The sequence below is a fragment of the Pan paniscus genome, chromosome 8 (genome assembly GCF_029289425.2).
Source record: "Pan paniscus chromosome 8, NHGRI_mPanPan1-v2.0_pri, whole genome shotgun sequence".
Taxonomy (NCBI): Eukaryota; Metazoa; Chordata; class Mammalia; order Primates; family Hominidae; genus Pan; species Pan paniscus.
Window position 1 is genome coordinate 34,579,895 of NC_073257.2, and position 16,074 is coordinate 34,595,968.

The window sequence follows — 16,074 nt, forward strand, 5'->3', positions numbered from 1 at the left end:
CCTCAAATTAATAATCTAAACTTCCATGTCAAGAAATTATAAAAAGAAGACCAAAACAATCCAAAAGCAAGCAGAAGGAAGGAAGTAATCAAAATAAGAGCAGAAATCAATGAAATTGAAAACAAAAACCATAGAGAAAATCAATTAAACAAAGAACTGATCCTTTGAAAAGATCAACATCTGGCGAATCTGACAAAGGAAACAGAAGACAAAAGTTACCTATATTAAAAAGGAGAAATCACTACAGGGCACGTAGACATCAAAAGGATAAAAAGCAAATATTAGGAACAACTCTAGATACATGTATTTGACAACTTAGATGAAAAAGACCAATTGCTCAAAAAACACAAACTATCTCAATTCACTCATGAAACAGATAAATGAAACATGAAATAGATATTTAAATAGCTCTATAACAATAAATCCAATTTAATTTGTTATTTTAATACTCCAAAGAAAGAAATATTCAGGCTCAGATGATCTCCCCAGAGAATTCTGCCAAACGTTTCAAGAATTAATACCAGTGTTAGACATTCTCTTTCAGAAAATAGAAGAGGAAGGCTGGGCACGACGGCTCACGCCTGTAATCCCAACACTTAGGGAGGCCAAGGCAAATAGATCACTTCAGGTCACGAGTTCAAGACCAGCCTGGCCAACACGGTGAAACCTCATCTCTACTAAAAATACAAAAATTAGCCAGGTATGGTGGCAGGCACCTATAATCCCACCTACTTGGGAGGCTAAGGCAAGAGAATCACTTGAACCTAGGAGGCGTAGATTGCAGTGAGCCAAGATTGCACGATTGCACTCCAGCCTGGGCAACAAGAGCAAAACTCTGTTTTTCAAAAGAAAAAGAAAATAGAAGAGGAGAGAAAGCTTCCTATTTCATTATATGAAGCTGGTATTACCAATACCAAGGTAATACAAAGATAATGCAAAAAGAGAAAGCTAATGCTATGGTTTGAATGTTTGTGTCCCCTCCAAAATTCATGTGGAAACAGTCTCCACAGAGGTGGAGCCTTTGGAAAGTTATTATGTCATGAGGGCTCCTCCCTCATAAATAGGATTAAAGCCCTTACAAAAGAGGCTTCACACAGCATGCTGTCCCCTTTCTTCTATCTCTTCTGCCATGTGAGCACACAGCATTCATCTCCCCTAGAGGATGCAGCAACAAGGTGCCATCTTGGAAACAGAGACCAGGGCCTCATCAGATACCAAACTTGCTGGTATCTTGATCTTGGACTTCTCAGACTCCACAAGTGTGAGAAATAAATTTCTGTTGATCATAAATTACCCAGTCTCAGTTATTTTGTATAGCAGCACAAAATAAACTAAAATAAAAGTAGTAGTGAGAACCGATGGTGCTACTATAACAAATACCTGAAAATGTAGAAGTGGCTTTGAAATTGGGTAATGGGTAGAAGCCAGAATAGCTCTGAAGTGCATGCTAAAGCATTAAGCATGTTTCCAGTGAGAGCTCTGCAGAAGAGGAGAGCTGTAGAGAAACCCTCAGTCATCTTAGAGATGATCTAAGTAGTTGTGATCAGAATGCTCGTAGAAATATGGACAGTAAAGGCCATTCTGATAAGGCGTTAGTTGGAAATGAGGAGCAGTTTATTGGAAACTGGAAGAAGGGCCACCCTTGCTGCAAAGTAGCAATGAACTTGGCTGAATTGTGTTTTGTGTCCTATTACTTTGTGGAAGGCAGAACTTAAGAGCAATGGGCTAGGGTATTTTGTGGATGACATCTCTAAGTAAATTGTTCAGGATGCTTCATGGCTTCTCTTGACTACTTATAGTAAAATGCAAGAAGAGAGAAACAAATTAAATATAAAATTTGTAATGAAAAGGAAAGCAGAAGTTAAAGATTTAAAAAATTCTCAGCCTGGTCAGGTTTTAAAGTATGCTTGAGGGAGAATGCCAAGGGTGTCGCCAAGCAAACATTTGATAAGGAGATTTAATATGAATAGAAGGAAGACAGATGCTATTCATCAAGACAATGGAAGAATGACCGCAAAGGCATTTTGGAGATTATCTGTGCTGCCCTTCTCATAGCAGGCTCAGAGCACCAGGTCCTTGAGGGCAGAACAGTTTCAAAAAAGGGGCCCAAAACACTTGTGAAACCATGGGGCTTGTTGCTCAGGATGTCTTGTTTCTTTCCCACACATTCAGACACAATGTTCCTCAGTCACCTCAGGTACAGCTCATGCAGGCCACCACTTCAGGCCACCACTTCAGGGGGCACAAGCAGTAAACCTTGGTGGCATCCATGTGGTGCTAACTCTGCAGGTGCACAGAGTACGTGAGTTGTGGAGACATGTCTACCTAGATTTCAACAGATGCCTCATAGAGCCTTGGGGCGCAGGCAAGGAAATGCCACAAAGGTGGGGCTGCTAGACAGCCCCAACTAGGGAAATGCTCAGTGGAGCAATAGAAGTGGGGCCACCACTAAGACCTCAGAACTGCAGAGCCACCAGCATGCAACTTCAGCCTGGGAGAGCTTGCAGGCATGAGACTCCAGCCTGTGATAGCTGCTCTGTGGGCTGTGACCAACAAAATTATAGTGCTGGGGTTGCCCAGAGCCTTGGGGACCCAACCTCTACTCTCGTGTGTCTGGAAGATGAAACATAAAGTCAAAGTTGATTATTCTCAGGCCTCAAAAATTAATGGTGCTTGCCATATTGGGTTTTCAGCTTATTTGGGGACTGTTACCCCTTTATTCTTTCCTATTTCTCCCTCTTTGCATGAGAATATCAATTTTATGCCTGTCCCATCATTATAATCTGGAAGCATATAAATTGTTTGATTTCACAGGTTCACAGGTAGAGGGGAATTGGCCTCAGAATGAATTGTACACCTTGAGTCTCACCCATATCTGATTTAGATTATATTTAGATAAGACTATAGACCTTAAACTTTAAAGTTGATGCTGGAATGAGTTACGGCTTTGGGGGCTATTGGTATTTAATTAATATGTTTTGTACGTGAGAAGGATATAAATTTTGGAAGGGGGGGTCAGAAGTGAAATGCTATGGTTTCAATGTTTGAGTCCTTCCAAAATTTATGTGGAAGCAACCTCCAATGCAATAGTATTAAGAGGAAAAGGCCACTGGGAGGTGATGAGGTCATGAGGGCTCTTCCCTCTTGAAAAAATTAAGACTCTTACAAAAGAGACTTCACACAGCATTCAACCCCTTTTCCCCTTCTGTTCCTTGTGAGGACATGTGTTTGTGCCCTCCGGAGGATGTAGCAACAAGGTGCCATCTTGGAAGCAGACAGAAACCTTTGCCAGACACCAAACCTACTGATGCCCTGATCTTGGACACCCCAGCATCAAGAAGAGAATTAAATTTCTGTTCATTATAAATTAGCCAGTCTCAGGTTATTTCCCAGGTATTTTGTTACAGCACAAATGGACACTGACAATTACAGACCAGTATCTCTCATGAATATAGATGTAAAATTCTTTAACAAAATAGTAGCAAATAGAATTCAGCAATAAGAATTATATACCATGTCCTCGTGGTGTTTACTTCAAGTATGCATAGCTGGTTCAATATTCAAAATCCAATAATGTAATATATCGTATTAATACACCAAAAATGAAATATCACATAATCACAATTATTGATAGAGGAAAAAAAACACTTCACAAAATTCAACACCCCGTCATGATTTTAAAAAATGCTCAGAAAACTAGGAATAGAGGGTAACTTTATTAACTTCATGTACAGCAGGGGTCCTCAACCCCTGGGCCATGGACTTAGGAACCAGACCGCCTAGCAGGAGGTGAGCGGCAGGAGGACAAGCATTACTGCCTGCGCCCTGCTTCCTGTCAGATCAGCAGCGGCATTAGATTCTCAAGGATCTAAGTTGCACAATCTTTATAAGAATCTAACTACAGTTTCATTACAAAACCATCCCCCACTGCCACCAGGTGCATGGAAAAACTGTCTTCCACGAAATCATTCCCTGGTGACAAAAAGGTTGGGGACCACTGATGTAAAGCATCTACAAAACACCTACAGCTTACATCATACTTAACGGTGTAATACTAAATGCTTTCCCCTTAAGGTTTGGAATAAGGCAAGGATGCCCACTCCCATCACACTTTGTTGTACATAGTACCAAAATTCTAGCTAGTACTATAAGGCAGGAAAAGGAAATAAAATGCATAGATTGTAAAGGAAGAAGTAAATCTGTCCCCACGGTCAGATGACATAACTGTCTACATAGAAAATCCAAGGAATCTACATTAAAAAATCTTAGCACCAATACGTAAATTCAGCAAGTTAGCAAAACAAATATCTGCATTCAAAAATCAATTGAATTTCTTACATACAGTGAACATGCGGAAACTGAAATTAAAATCCAACACCATTTATAACCACTCAAAATAAAGAGAAGCAGGTATAAACCTAACAAAACACACACAGGATTTAATTTGCTAACAACTACAAAAGACTGAAGAAATAAATCAATGAAGATATAAATAATTAATGAAGAAACATACTATATTCATAGATTTGGAATACTCAATGGTAAATATATCAATCCTCTCCAAACTGAAATATAATCATGTACCACATTATGATATTTTAGTCAACAATGGTCCACATATATGATGGTGGCCCCATAAGATTATAATGGAGCCACTGTAAAGTCATGGCGCAATGCATTACTCATGTGTTGTAGTGATGCTGGTATAAACCCACTGCACTGCCAGTTATATAAAAGTATAGCACATTCAACTGTGCACAGTATATAACACTTGATTATAATAAATAAGCATGTTATTAGGTTATGTATTTACTATACTATACTTTTTTTTTTTTTTTTTTCCAGACAGAGTCTTGCTCTTGTTGCCCAGGCTGGAGTGCAATGGCGCGATCTTGGCTCACTGCAACCTCCACCTCCTGGGTTCAAGCAATTCTTGTGCCTCAGCCTCCCAAGTAGCAGGCATTATAGACATGTGCTACCACAGCCAGATAATTTTTGTATTTTTTAGTACATGTATATTTAGTACATGACGAGGTTTTGCCATGTTGGCCAGGCCAGAATATACTATACTTCCTAACATTACTTTAGAGAGTATTCCTTCTACTTACTAAAAAAAAAAAAAGAAGATGGCTGATTAGAAGCAGCGGCAGTCTACAACGCTCAGAGAGAGGAACAAAAGGGGTGAGTGAATTCAGCACCTTCAACTGAAATATCCCGGTTCTCACATTGGGACTGACTAGGCAAACTACTTGACCCATGGAAAATGAAGAAAAGCGGGGTGGGGTGATGGCCCCCCAGGGAGTGGCATGAAGCTAAAGGAACCCCCAACCCCAGCCAAGGGAAGCAGTGAGTGACTGCAACCACGCCTGGGAAACCACACTTCTCTCACATCTTTGCAATCCATGAATCAGGAGATCCCCTCAAGAGCCTATGCCACGAGGTCCTTGGGTACAATACACAGAGCTATGTGGAGTCTTGGCAGAGCAGCCACTGAGGCACACACAGAGGCTGAGAGTTTTACATACTCCAGCCCTGGGATCCCTGGCAAGGCAGGCAATCCATCTGTACATATCCCTAGGAAGGGGGCTGAATCCAGGGACACAAGCAGCATCATTCTGCAGGCCCCACTTCTATGGCACCTCACGAGTTAAGACCCACTGGGGCTCGGAATTACAGCTGGCCAACAGCAACAGGCTGGAGTCTACCTGAGACAGGACCTGGGGCAAGGGGCAGGTGCCATCTCTGCAATTCAGCAGACTTGGCCATTCCAACCTGCTGGCTTTGGAGTATACAGACAGTCCAAATGAGGAAGGATCCCCCACAATGCAGCACAGCTGCCTTGCCAAGACTTGCAAGACTGCTTCTTTAAGCGGGACCCCAATTCATTCTTCCTCACTGGGCTGGACCTCCCTGTGGGGGCTTCAGCCACTCCAGCCAGAGTTCTACGAACAGAGCTCTGATCTGTTGAGGACGGGAATGGGATCAGGGACCTACTTGAACAAGCAGTCCGGCTGCCTTTTGGTAGAATAGGTATCCTGCATTGCGGGGGGACCCCTCCTAGTCCAGACTGTTTGGATTCTCCAAAACTGGCAGGCTGGAACTCAAAGCTGAGTCTACTGAACCGCAGAGGCCACCCCTCTGCCTAGGAGCTTTGTCTCAGAAAGAGATCAGAGCTGGAAACTTTCCAGGACTGGAAGTTGCTGTGGATGTCAGTGAGTGACTGGTGAGTGAATGTGAAGACCTCGGACATTACTGTGTAACACGGTAGACTTTGTAAACACAGTACACTTAGGCTACACCAAATTTACTTTCAGAAATTTTCTTCAACAGGCTGGGTGCAGCAGCTCACACCTGTAATCCCAACACTTTGAGAGGCCGAGACAGGTGGATCACCTGAGGTCAGGAGTTCGAGACCAGCCCGGACAACATGGTGAAACCCCGTTTCTACTAAAAATACAAAAATTAGCCGGTCATGGTGGTGCACACCCGTAATCCTAGCTACTCGGGAGGCTGAGACAGAAGAATCACTTGAACCTGGGAGGCGGAGGTTGCAGTGAGCCAAGATTGCGCCACTGCACTTGAGTCTGGGTGGCAGAGTGAGACTCCATCTCAAAAAAAAAAGCAAAAGAAAAAAAAAGATAAAGAAATTTGACTAATTAATCTGTAGCCATAAACACTTATATATTCAATTGGATAAAAATTTTCTGAATCATTGCCATGGGGAAACTAAGACTGCGTTAAGTTTGTACATACACAGCATTATGATTTGAAATATTAAGGGAATTGTAAATTTATATTTGAGTTGTATGATTTTAAAATTTCACACTTCCATTGGTATTCAAATATCCTAGGATATTATACTGTACCCTAGGTAAAAGTACCTAGGATAAAATACTATATTCTTTAGATATTATCTGCCTACATATAAACTGTTTTGGAACAAGGGCTCCTATTAGATTTTAGGTTTTATAATATGAAATGGCACAAGGTACAGAGATTCTATTAGGTCATGTTTTCAGATATGCTGGAGCTAGTGATCAGTTATATGCCTCCGCATAAGTTATCTCGGAGAGTATATTCCCATCCGTGAGCACCCTATGTTACCACAGGCAAAGTGTTCTAACCTAAACTGTGGCTGCTCTTTCTCAATCTATTTTTCCTTCTTCCCTACCAACCCCTGAATCAACTATTTTCTTCATGAACATGAGTTTTCTAGAAAATCACTCTTCCTTTAGTCAGTCTTAAGGAAGGTGACTAAATTTTCTCATCCTGCCACACTGAAAAGTCACATTCTGTCCCCCCACTTTCTCGCTAAGTGCTTCATCCTACAGGGTGTCCCTGAGGCACCCCTACTTCAGTCCCTTTCTGGGGCATGCAACAAGGACCACAAAACAAGAAGAAAAACATAACTAATGTTGGGAACTATTTCTCCATATTTAAATTAAGTACTTGGCAGTAGAGTTTTGATTATTTAATTCTGGTTTTGTTTTAAAATCATACAAGGTACAAAGAAAGGGGTCAAGGAAATAATCGAGTTTACTTCTATCCTTTCCTTTCCTTGTCTATTCAAATTGTGACCTTTATAATTTCTTTATAAAGTAAGTCAAACATGTCTTTTTCTCATGCGATATGGGCTGTTTTAGTACATAGAATTCTCTTTTATTAATTTAGAATAAAACATATAATTAGAGAATGTGTAAAAAATCATTAACCCTCAAAAGTCTAATATTTATAAGTATTCAACTTATTTAAACCTAAACCACAAAATTGATTAAAAGTTTATAATAAAAAGTGCCCCAAATTTCCCAAATATATATCAATAATTTTTTTACAGAAAGACTTCTCAGAAGGATATTTATTTTTAAGAAATCACCCTTTTCACTGCCCCCCCATATCTAAAATGCCATTTTAATAAGACTATCACACCCTACTCAAAGTAGTTCTGGTGCAGCCCTCAGAGAATACTGTACAATCTAAGCAGTAAAGCAGATGAGGGCAGATTAGCAATTAGGTCATGAAAAACAGGCAGCATAAAACAGCTATTGCTAATCTACATGAGATGCATTTACTCAATTAAGTAGACGGAAATGTTATTATGAACTTGATATTCTGATGATGGTCTTTAAAATTAAGAAGGATGGGGCAAATGAAATGCACATTGGGGGATTTGGGGCCTTTATGTATTAATTCTAAAGTATACAATGCAGAATACTGTAATGAAGTTAATAAAATTAAAATATTATTTGCATGTAACCATTAGAGACTATATTAAAAAATACATGACAGTCTGACATTGTTAACAGTAAATGTGACTGTTCTTTAACATTCTTAATGTTGATACCATCACCTTTTCTAAATATACCACTGATAAAAGAAGCATGCAAGATAACAATCTTATTATTCACAGCATAGTATGAGGAATGTTTTTAATATGCTTTCTGGTATTATTCCATTCTGAGTTTCAATAACTGATAAGCTAGTGATGAATTTTCAAATGTTTTACAAGACTGTTACACATTTTCACTTTCAGATATTTATATGTTTTTTAGTTTGTGATTTTTACATAATCAGACAATGACAAAATTAAAAGAGACTTTTTTTTGAGACGGAGTCTTGCTCTGTCACCCAGGTACGATCTCGACTCACTGCAATGTCTGCCTCCCGGGTTCAGGCGATTCTCCTGCCTCAGCCTCCCGAATAGTGGGGATTATAGGCGCCCACCACCATGCCCAGCTAATTTTTGTATTTTTAATAGAGATGGGGTTTCACCATGTTGTCCAGGTGGGTCTCGAACTCCTGACCTGTGGTGATCCGCCTGTCTTGGCCTCCCAAAATGCTGGGATTACAGGTGTGAGCCACTGTGCCCGGCCAAGAGAAGACTATTAAATCTGTTTGAGAATTACATCAAACTCTTAAGCAGAACAAAAGTCATTGGACAATTTTGGAAAAATAGTTAACTCCGAAAGGAGCTTTTGTATAGTGATAAACACTTCATGTTTAACCTAATTTCAAAAGGGGTAGTGTATATACTTAGTCTTGTTACTATTAAATAATTCTAACACATCTACCAAAATTATAACAATTTTTTTTTAACAAAAAATTACACAGAAATGATAAGCTGTGTCCATGAGAGCAATCAAATGTAGTGTATTCACGTTGCCTCTACAGGTAAATTTTGGATTAATTTTATATTTTTCTTTTTTCTTTTTTTTGAGACAGAGTTTCACTCTTGTCACCCAGGCTGGAGTGCAATGGCGTGATCTTGGCTTACTGCAACCTCCACCTCCCAGGTTCAAGTGATTCTCCTGCCTCAGCTCCCAAGTAGATGGGATTACAAGTGTCCGCCACCATGCCTGGCTAATTTTCGTATTTTTAGTAGAGACGGGGTTTTTATGTTGGCTAGGCTGGTCTCCTGACCTCAGGTGATCCGCCCGCCTCGGCCTCCAAAAGAGCTGGGATTACAGGCGTAAGCCACTGCGCCTGGCCGATATTCTTCTCTTTTCTTATAAATGTAATTTTTATTCTCCTTGTGATTAGTCTGAAAAGGCTTAGAAATTGTAATGTACCAATTTTTCCTAAAATAACAATTATATAAAAATGACAAGAGTTTCATTTGCACACTCCTACTTCTTAACACATATGTCAACCTTGGCATGTAATAATCCTCTATCATTCTTACTCCTTCTTAACAGAAGTCTACTTTAAACAATTATATAGTTGATCTGAATATTATTTTGTATTTGTAAGTATTGAAACTTTTTGAATTAAATTATGTGCTTCTTGAGATGGTGTTTTACATGGCTAGGTGCTCAGTGGATGCTCATTGATATTCATGGCATTACATGAATTCATACATCTATCCATTTACTGAACATTTATTATGTGCCAGGACCCTGTTTGATGCTACAGACACAGAGATGAACAGTCTCTGTTCTAAAGCTGTCCAGACACCTGAAGGATTGTGATAGACTGAAAAATGACCCCCTAAAATGACCACACCCAAATCCCTACAACCTGGGACACAACAGTGAACAAAACAGATAAAGTCCTTACCCTCATGGAGCTTACATTCTACTGGGGGTGGGGGGTTGGAAATCAGATAGTAAACAAAACTAATATATAAATTAAAGTAGTATTAAGTGCTTGGAATAAAAATAAAGAAATGCAAAGAGACACAGTATATATGTGTGGGAGCCAAGATGTAGATAAGGCAAAAATAGACAAAAGGACTGCGGCTGAGAAAATACCTTTTTACATAATATGTTCAACTTTTCCTAAAATCAGCAAGAACTGTCTTTGTGTTCAATGGAAGATTTCTTTTCAACATACTGATAATTTATACAAAGTTGTTCATGCTATATAACAATATTGCAAATGAAACAAAAACTTTCAAAACAAAAATCATTGGTATTTTCAGGTTTCCTAACTACAACTGTTACACAGAAAGGTGGGTGATTAACTGGTTAAACTAGCACTAAATATCAACTGTAATTACAGTACTGAAGTATTTTAGGGCTTTGCAGACTTTGGATGCCCCCAGATTTGAGGAGTTACATGACTCAAGCTGATTTTATCCTTCCTTCTGATATCAAACTTTGGGTGGTAAAGTAATGCTATAATGTAGGATGTTCCATGTCAAATACATTAAGTACAAGTGACTCCACTAGGGAGTGGGAAAAAAAAAAAAAAGAAAACCAGAAAATTTAATTACTGCTGAATTTAAAAGATAATTCACATTTAAATAATTTTATATGACATTGTTAAAACACTAATGTTTAAAACTCACTTTGAAGTGTTTCAAGTTCAGTTCTAGTCAGTGCATCTGCCTTTTCCTTCGATCTTGTTTCTTTATATTTAGCATAAAACTGCCCAGCATCCTTAAAAAAAAAAGTTATACATAAATTAACATAAAAATCAGTGTGCTTCAATACTATTTTCCATGTAACTTAACTTTAAAGCATTATATTCATTTTATAAGTAGGCTTTCTTTTTGTTTTCAAATTTTATGATGAGCAGAAATTAAACATTTCTCTATGATTTTTCTCTCCTGGAGAGCCAGTTACAATGAGAAATTTTATGAGTATAATTTTAAACTATTTTTTCTCTCAGATATGGAAAGGAGGTATCCTCTTCCTGTTTTCTTCCATTGTATGCTATTTTCATAATATACTGTTGCATATACAGAGAGCAGAAAAACTCATTTGCTGAACTGATTTGGCACAGTAAATTATATTACTGTGACTAACAAAGTACTACTGCTATTTTCATATTAGCCCTTTAACTACAATAGATATTCAAAATTATTTTCGAATCTGATTATAAAACTTATATGAGCATGTATATAAAAGTGAAAGGTGCCACTCCTCCTTTTACCACCCTTAGAGACGAGTATAAAAACCATTACCATGAAGTCTTGAGGATTGAGGACTGAGGACACATACTGCATACATATACTTAGGTGTCAAGATACAGTGACTGAAGTCTCAATGAGTGGCACACAGGTAAGGCTTTAGTGGTGTACCAAAAAAAAAAAAAAAACTAGGTCTTAAATAATGACATACATAAAAATAAACAAGCTGATGCTCTAGGCATATGAGATCCCGACAATGAAAATAAGCAAAACAGATCTTTTACCACACTCCTTGGCTCAAACCTCAGATAGTCTATAGGAATACCACTTGTATTAACAGCTGCCAGCCCACACTGTGCTTCCATGTCTGTGCAATTGCTTTGCCCTCTGGCTACAATATTGTACTTCCCTGGCATTATTCTGATGAACTCTTATTAATCCTTGAAAACCCATTCAAGCCCCATCTCCTTTGCAAGTTTTTCTGACCTTCTCTGGCAGTGTACTTCTCCCTTGTACACTACTTCTATATTTAAACATGTCTATAACTGCTTGTATCATGTTATATTCTCTTCCAGATGAGAAATTGAGAAAGGGATACTTACATGCCCAGAGCACAGTATCTGCCATAAAGCAGGTACTCAATAAGTATTTACCAAATTGAACTAGACTGAAATATGTGAGAAACCTAATAAAGCAAGAAATGAAGGGGCCTGATGACTAACTAAGGTGAAATAAGAAAAAGAAGGGTTTCAAGAATAACTCTAGGGTAACATTCTCAGACCATAAGATTCCTAGAGCAGATAAATCATAGACCCATCTGAGAGAGCTTTATTTCTGCAAGAAATAAAGGAACAAAATCTTTGACACTACTTTGACTCAGATGTAAATACATAAATACTTAAACCCTAGAAACTCTTTTCGTCTATGACTGTGTCCAAATTAAAGCTTTTTCCTAGGGGTCTGTGTCTCTTGGGGTTCTATCAGAACTCCTCCACCTAATAAGAATTTGGTATTCCTAAAATCATTGAATCAATACAATACAGATGTATTGTTAATATAGTAAAAGATCCCTTAATTCTTTTCATCCCCACTTTTATGTTCCTACTTCATTTCTATGAGGATTCACACAAGCCCTAGGCCAGGTAAACAATGGTACTACTGGAAGAGCACAGATGGCCATGCAACCAACTTACTCACCCTCCCATGCCCATATATAGTTTAAGTTTCAACAGGGTTTTGGGTTAAGGTTTTATAGCCCTTAACATTCCCCACCCCCCTTAAAAAAAGTCAACCCTAAAGAAGTATTATTTTATATTAAGCCATATGAGTCATTTATACCTTGGTGTGAATGAATGAATGAGCTTATTAGCTTCTTTCCACAGAGTAGGTTTTAATAGTAGGGAAGAAGAAAAGGTCAGGAAGGCATTGGCTCCTTGAGGGGAGTAGGAAATGTGGCACATGCAAGAAAAGAAGGGCACAGATTAGTTATTTATGAGAGGTAAAAGAAAGTAGGCTGAAATCAATCATCACAGTATAGCACAGTGAAATATGGTGATTAAGAGGACAGATTTGGAGCCAGACTAATTGGAGCTGAATTAAGATCTCAGCTCTGCCATCTTACTAGCTATGTGACATTCAGCAAATTATTTTACTTCTCTGTGGGTCCATTTTCTCATCCATAAAATGGGGATAACAAAAGTACCTAACTTATAGGACTGTTATGAAGATTAAATGTGTTAATACCTGGGAAACAGTTAGAATGATATCTTCTACATAGTTAGGCCTTATATGTATGTTAGCTATTTTTATTATTACTTCTACCAATTTGACAAGGATCTTGTTTTCCAACACAAAGGATGAGTTTTGTGCTTCATACTTCACCAAAATTCCCCTGCCAAATCCTGTATCTTCTTGCTTATGTGACCTTTTTAATTGCATCCTTCTCACTTCATTTTGCTGTATAATAGCAACCTCTCCCTAGTAGTCCTGCCAAATTTGAACATTTTCCCTGTTAATGTTTCTTCTTCCTGCTATGGGACATAATCCCACTAAAACTTCCTCTTTGAAATACACATTTAATCCAAATCCTCACTTATCTGAGGACTGCAATCCACCCAATCACCCTAACCTACTCTACTTAATCTGAGACTTTCATTACATTCCCTAGTTTCAGTCACTATTTTTATCTTCCTTTTGCTCCATTTCTAAGCATTTATTTAAACATTCCTCATGTTTTTTTTTTTCATATCTTACCTATGCTTTGAAATCAAATTACAATATGCCCACTCCAGGAAACATCACTTCCTTAACAATCTATGAACTCAAGCAATTCTACTTTACTAAACAACTCTACATTGTTTCAACCATCCCTGTGTATAGTTTGGGGTGTCACACTTTAAGATGCACTGACAAATAGACTTTAAAAAGAAAGTGATTAAATAGGGAGGCAGCTTGAAACTCTATTTTTATAAGGGATTAGAGATAAGAAGATTGGGGATAACTTCATAACTACCATACAATATCTCAAGGTTTATTACAGGCAAGAATGTTGTAAACTACTGCATATGATTCCAGAGATGAAAGTTTTGACTTTGGATCAATATGAGGAAGAAGCCAGGTGTGGTGGCTCACACCTGCAATCCTAGCACTTCGGGAAGCCAAGGTGGGCGGATCACTTGAGGGCAGGAGTTCAAGACTAGCCTGGCCAACATGGTGAAGCCCCACGTGTACTAAAAATACAAAAAATTAGCCAGGTGTGGTGGCAGGCACCTGTAATCCCCGCTACTCAGGAGGCTGAGGCAAGAGAATTGCTTGAACCTGGGAGGCGGAGGTTGCAGTGAGCCAAGATCACACCACTGAACTCCAGCATGGGCCACAGAGTGAGACTCTGTCTCAAATATATGAAATATATATGAAATATATATAATAATATATATAAAGATATAATATATAATATAATATATAAAGATATAATATATAAAATATATATAAGATATAATATATAAAATATATATAAGATATTATATATAAAATATATATAAGATATTATATATAAAATATATATAAGATATTATATATAAAATATATATAAGATATTATATATAAAATATATATAAGATATTATATATCAAATATATATAAGATATTATATATAATATATAAAATATATATATTATATATAAAATATATATATTATATATAAAATATATATAATATATTATATATAAAATATATATAATATATTATATATATAATATATAATATATTATATATAAAATATATATAATATATTATATATAAAATATATAATATATTATATAAAATATATATAATATATTATATATAAAATATTTATTTATATATATATATATATATAAGAATTTCCTAATAATTAAAATTACCTGAAAATGAAATAGACTGATTTTGGAGATAGTATTCAAGAAGAAACCAGGTGGCTATTCTTTAAGGTATGTTCTAAGGTATGGCTATTCTGTAAGGTATGCTTCTGAATCCAAGCATTTAAAAGAGGATGAATAAGATAAATTGTTTTCAACCTTTTTTCCCTCCCATTTTTCATGGAGGGGGGCGAATTCAAGTGAATAAAATTATAATAAAATCGTTTAATGGGAAAAATAAGCACAAAAACTTATTTGGGTCCAGAGTAAACTCCAGTTTACCTACACAGAAAGTTAGATTTCCTGGGGATATAAACTTCTAATCCATCCTTATAGCCCTAGTACACTGCCTGGCACTTACAGAAGCTTAATAAATATTTAATGAATAATTAAATGCTTACTTCAATTGATTAGGGCTCTGAACTGCCTGCCTCATAATACTGTATTAAAATTATGGAGTTTACATTTTTCCAAACAGAAAGAACTCCTATTCTCAAGGAGTTTATAATCCTTATGAATGGAACCATGAGCAAAAGTTTTTATTCTAGAAGCAACTGTATTAGTACTTAAAATTTCTTTCTTTTTTTTTTTTTTCCCCAAGACAGAGTCTCGCTGTGTCGCCCAGGCTGGAGTGCAGTGACATGATCTCAGCTCACTGCAACCTCCGCCTCCCGGGTTTAAGCAATTATCCCTGCCTCAGCCTCCCAAGTAGCTGGGATAACAGGTGCCCACCACCACGTCTGGCTAATTTTTGTATTTTTTAGTAGAGACGGGGTTTTGCCATGTTGGCCAGGCTGGTCTTGAACTCCTGGCCTCAGGTGATCTGCCCGCTTCAGCCTCCCAAAGTGCTGGGATTACAGGCGTAAGCCACCGCCCCTGGACAATATTTAAGATTTCCTGAAGAGCTCAAAACCTGCCTGCATAGACATCAAACAGGGGACAGGTTTTACACTTAAACTATGGCTAACTTAAATAATGTATGAGTGTTCTTTGTACGTAATTATAGAGCATAGGCTCCTGCACAAGAAGACATTAAACAGGGATATTTATGCTTATTTATTGAACCATTATTATATGTATTGTACATTATTAGGATATGTGGTGATTACATAAGATACAACAGTTTCCCTTAAGGAATATGTAAAAATAACTATAAATATTAACTAAAATATGGAATATAGAATATAAGCTCTGTGAGAACAGGAATTGTTGTCTTTCACCCCCTACCCCTGCCCCAGCACAAAGTAAATAATGCAATCAATAAATAAAGTTTGTTGAATGAATTACTGGCAAAGAAAGTGGTGCTCACTCAACATTCTGTTTCCCCAT

At 37.5% G+C, this 16,074-nt stretch overlaps 1 protein-coding gene across 2 annotated transcripts in view; it reads right to left on the reverse strand.

Annotated features, from left to right (window-relative positions):
* DNAJC1 (DnaJ heat shock protein family (Hsp40) member C1) overlaps positions 1–16,074 on the reverse strand; it is a 246,822-nt gene that overhangs the window by 136,462 nt on the left and 94,286 nt on the right. For both annotated transcript variants that reach the window (XM_003821385.5, XM_063607289.1), the window contains exon 7: positions 10,787–10,877. In XM_003821385.5, coding sequence (XP_003821433.3) covers positions 10,787–10,877 — 91 coding nt within the window. The remainder of the gene's footprint in view (positions 1–10,786; positions 10,878–16,074) is intronic.